Source organism: Puntigrus tetrazona, unplaced genomic scaffold (assembly GCF_018831695.1).
Source record: "Puntigrus tetrazona isolate hp1 unplaced genomic scaffold, ASM1883169v1 S000000746, whole genome shotgun sequence".
NCBI classification, from domain to species: Eukaryota; Metazoa; Chordata; class Actinopteri; order Cypriniformes; family Cyprinidae; genus Puntigrus; species Puntigrus tetrazona.
In genome coordinates, this window is record NW_025048355.1 from 932,501 (window position 1) to 937,500 (window position 5,000).

The following is a 5,000-nucleotide window of genomic DNA, read 5'->3' on the forward strand; positions in this document are numbered from 1 at the left end:
GTAAACTCGACCTGTTCGGCGTTTTTCTTCGGTTTCGGTCGGGGACGCGCATGTGGGCTGAGAGCGTGTCACAGAAAGCAAAAAAACAGATGTGAAGCGGTGCATGAAATATCATATTTTAAACAAAACCAGCGCACGATAACAAAATGATCGGTTGTTTTATGTATTTCGCTGTCGAGCTCGTTCACTGCGTTGTAGCTGGGTTGTTCACCATTATTTAATTTTTTTCTATTAACGTGATTATACAGCGTTTGTGAGTTTATTATATATCATTATGAACAGCATTCATTCCCTTCTTTTCGCTTTTCTTATGCAGAGTTTGTTTGCAAAAGCAGATTTTTTTGCTGTGCGTTGTCCGTTCATTCACGCAGCTAGCACAAAAAAATATAATAAAATACACACACACACATATTATGTGTGTGTATATATGTATGTGTTATATCTTGCATTATATTATATTTTGCCGTTTTAAATACACATATATGCAGTTTATAAATATGCAGAAATGCCACAAACTTGTGTTTCCTAATGCAATTTAACACAAGCACTTACCTTAAATTAACTAAAATGTGACATGGGTATTTAAATCATAAAAAGAGGCTCCTCTTAAATAATAATTATACAGTTGGAGCGCTTGTTTCCAGTAGTACAGCCAAACAGAAAGAGGTATGTGCTCAGGAACCTCGCTTTTCTTGTTTTTTTTTTTCCCCCAACTGCTCTGACTTTCTCCAGGGGTTTATATGAATGCTCTCTCTGTCCGTACGTGACTTCACTCGCCGCTTTGCTCAGCAATCATCATGACCAGGATCTGTGATGCAAGCCTTGTGCGTGTGATATATAGACACACGTACGGTCTTAAAGAGGACGCTTCGGTCAGACGTGTACTTTGACATTCAGTCCTAGTCTTCTAGTCTGAACTCGATCCAGTTTGTGACGAGAAGCAGATGTTGTGCTGGGAGCGGTTCACTGCGTGCAGTCGTTCTGATAGAAAAACAGAGGAGCATTCAAACAGAACCAGACTATTAGACTCTATGATTTATTGCCGACCTCTGATGATGCAAATTAAAATGTGAAAACATGCTCTTGCGCCGAGAAAATCTTGTTTGATATACAAATACTTCACATTGTGGAATAAATTGTATGCAAATCCAGTCTGACGTCGACTTAAACAAGTCAGCTGTTTATTTTGATGTATAAAACGAATACCGGCAAATAATTAATCGTGATTAATCCCATCCAAAATAAAAGTTTTAGTTTAAATGATGTATGTGTGAGCACTGTGCATATTTATTATGTATATATAAATACACACTCTCATACAGTGTATATATATGTAAAATATTTACATGTGTACATGTAAATTATTTAATGTATATTGTATATAAATATTTTTCATATACAAATTAACATATTTCTCTTATATATGCACATGCATGTATATATTCATAATTAAACACAGTATATAGTTATGTAAACAAATGCTTTTATTTTGGCTGTTTATATATATTTATATTTACTATTTATATATAAATGCACACTCTCATACAGTGTATATATATGTAATATATATATATATATATATATATATATATATATATATATATATATATATATATATATATATATATTAAATAATATTTAAAATAATAATTATATATAATTATTATTTTATTTATTTTAGCCCTTTCATTTATTTATTTAAGGGTGTTATAGTTAACTAAAAGTAAAATAATATTTTAATTAATAAACCTAAACTTATTTTAATTCAGCTAGTTTCATTTATTGTGTATTATAGTTATTTATGTATTAAATAACTATAATAAAATAAAACTATATAGACGTTAAAATATAATTATATATAATTAATACTAATAATAATAACAATATAAAGGTATATACAAATAAAAAACTGTCTATTAATTAAAAATAATGTATCATTGTTGCTTAAAATAACATTTATTTATGACTGTACTGTTGTTTTTTTGTGTAACTCTTATGTTTTATTGTATATTTATTTTTTCCATATTTATAAGTAAATATTTGCAGCTGAGGGCTTTTGTCTTGACACTGTTTTTCTGATGTAAAAAAAAAAAAAGCCTGCAAATTTTTGTGTGACGTAAATCAGCCACTTGAATCAGATACTGGATTATTAACTCAGAAGTTTTTATGGTGAAACACATGTTCTCAAAAACACATTCATAGTGATGATTAAACACCTTGCAAACTTCCCTTTTGGTTTAGTCTTCTAGCTGCAGGATTACAGTGACTGCGTGATCTTATACAGTATTATTAGATGCTCTTTAGTCTCGGTGATATTCAGCTCTCTAGCTGTTGCGTGACTAACCGTAAGCAATAGTAGAAGTGTGTGCTTTTAAAGTCAGTGCTACTAAAAATGTCTAGTGCAGCGTAAACTGAAATCTTAGTAATCATTTCGACAGACCTACAGGAAGCCGAGAAACCACAATGGGACTGAAGACAGAAGGCTGAAGACTGGTGTGTGTGACTGGAAGACCATTGAGATCAGAGGTCAGCAGAAATGGTCCTGACGCAGGAGAACGTCCCGTCCGGTCTGTTGGAGGCGTGTGTGGTGCTCGGAGTATCGAACGAACGTCTGAAAGAACTAGGCCAGGTGAGAAATCTCAAACTGTTCATTTCAGCCGTTCTGTGCAAAACCATGAGCAAAAAACGATGAAAGCTATGCTGTTTGAAGTGCAATTAATAATGATAATGACGATTATAATAACGATAACCTTTCAGTCTAATAAATATCTATATGTTTTAAATTTATAATTATACAGATGGTATGTAAAATATAACATATTGCCCTGTATGTTTTTTTTTATGTATCGTCCTGTATAATATAATATGTAATATGTAATATAATATTTAAAAGCATTAATTGAAAGCATAAAATGCTTTAGCTTTTTGCAATTTTTTTATATTTTTATATTTTATTTTATATATAAATTTTATTATTAGTGCAAAATATTGTTTTTGTGTGCATGTGTGTGTATATGTTTATATATTATAAGTAATATATTTAAAATGTAGAAATAATAATATTGATACTTTTTAATGGAATTTTATATTAATAATAATAAGCAATTGTAATGTTAAATAATAATAGAGAAACATTTAGTTTTTGTGTGTATGCGTGTGTGCAGATAATTATTTTTAAAATATTAGTCAATAATATAATAATTATTGATGAGACATGCACGCTTATTTGTATATTGTATAATATTCATAACTAATGATTATATTTTTATATGAATAAGTCTTTAAGAAATGTAAGTGTATTGCATGTTTCTATGTTTGCATAATATTGTCTCTGTTGAAGGGTCACATAAGTTTTTGCTTAAATGATGTATGTGTGAGTACTGTGTATATATACTCTGATACAGTATATATATATATATATATATATATATATATATTTTTATATATATATATATATATATATATATATATATATATATATATATATATATATATATATATATATATATTAAAATATATATAAAAATATAAATATATATTAAAAATATATATAAAAATATAAATATATATTAAAAAAATAATAATAAAATAAAAAAAAATATATATATATATATATTCAAAATATTAAATTTTATAGTAATAATAATCAGCAATTGTAATGTTAAATAATAAAGAAACATTTAGTTTTTGTGTGTATGCGTGTGTGCAGATAATTATTTTTAAAATATTAGTCAATAATATAATAATTATTGATGAGACATGCACGCTTATTTGTATATTGTATAATATTCATAACTAATGATTATATTTTTATATGAATAAGTCTTTAAGAAATGTAAGTGTATTGCATGTTTCTATGTTTGCATAATATTGTCTCTGTTGAAGGGTCACATAAGTTTTTGCTTAAATGATGTATGTGTGAGTACTGTGTATATATACTCTGATACAGTATATATATATATATATATATATATATATATATATATATATATATATATATATATATATATATATATATATATATATATATATATATATATATATATATATATATATATTTTTTATATATATAAAAATATAAATATATATTAAAAAAATAAAAAAAAAAATAAAAAAAAAAATATATATATATATTCAAAATATAAAATTTTATTGTAATAATAATCAGCAATTGTAATGTTAAATAATAGAGAAACATTTAGTTTTTGTGTGTATGCGTGTGTGTAGATAATTATTATTAAATGTAAATGCACCGCGTGTTTCTCTGTAATACGTTGGGTCACAGCTGCGGGGGAAAGACAAGGAGGCTGTGTTGGAGGCGGAGGTGCTGCAGGTTCACGCTCCGCCGTTCGTGACGAAGGAGAGCTCCAGTAACGGCAGCGAACGCGGCCCCGCTCCGGCCTTCAGCAGGGCCCAGCGGAGGCGCTCCTTTAAGAAGAAGAGAGAGCGGCCGCTTTCCACCCTCAGCGGTTCTGACCAAACCAACGAGGCGCCGTCGGACGACCTCAGCGTGCCCCAGAACATCGACCTGATAGCCCTGCCCCAGCTCTGCTTCCCAGGTAAGCCTCGCTAACGCCTCGGCCCGCTGTTCTGTGTCCGACCGCGACGCTGACTCTGTCTGGCTTGTCATTGGACAGATGGGTTGAGAATAACCAATGAGAGCAGAGAAGACCGCTTTCACTTCCTGGTGTTCACGGATGTGTTTGGGAACCAGACTCACGGCGTGGTGGCTCAGTACTGCAAACCTGTTCATGTGAGATGACTTTCATTATCTGAGAGTGTTATCTATACTGCTATAATAATTAGGATTTAAAAAAAAAAAAAGCAAGAATATATACACCACACTTTGCATTATTTTGCATTTACTTATTAAAATTATATTATTAAAATAAATATTATGTGAATATATTGTAAAATGTAATTTATTGTTGTATTTTTTAGCAATCATTTTTTTTTTATTTATTATTTTAATTTACTGACTTGCTTAAGAAACATTTCTG

General features: G+C 29.5%; 1 protein-coding gene across 3 annotated transcripts in view; it reads left to right on the top strand.

Moving 5' to 3' along the window:
- The window catches only part of dennd3a (DENN/MADD domain containing 3a), a 29,677-nt gene that overhangs the window by 391 nt on the left and 24,286 nt on the right, over positions 1-5,000 (top strand). For all 3 annotated transcript variants that reach the window (XM_043233035.1, XM_043233033.1, XM_043233034.1), the window contains exons 2-4: positions 2,439-2,629; positions 4,286-4,559; positions 4,638-4,753. In XM_043233035.1, the coding sequence (XP_043088970.1) occupies positions 2,537-2,629; positions 4,286-4,559; positions 4,638-4,753 (483 nt within the window). In that variant the 5' untranslated portion in view covers positions 2,439-2,536. The remainder of the gene's footprint in view (positions 1-2,438; positions 2,630-4,285; positions 4,560-4,637; positions 4,754-5,000) is intronic.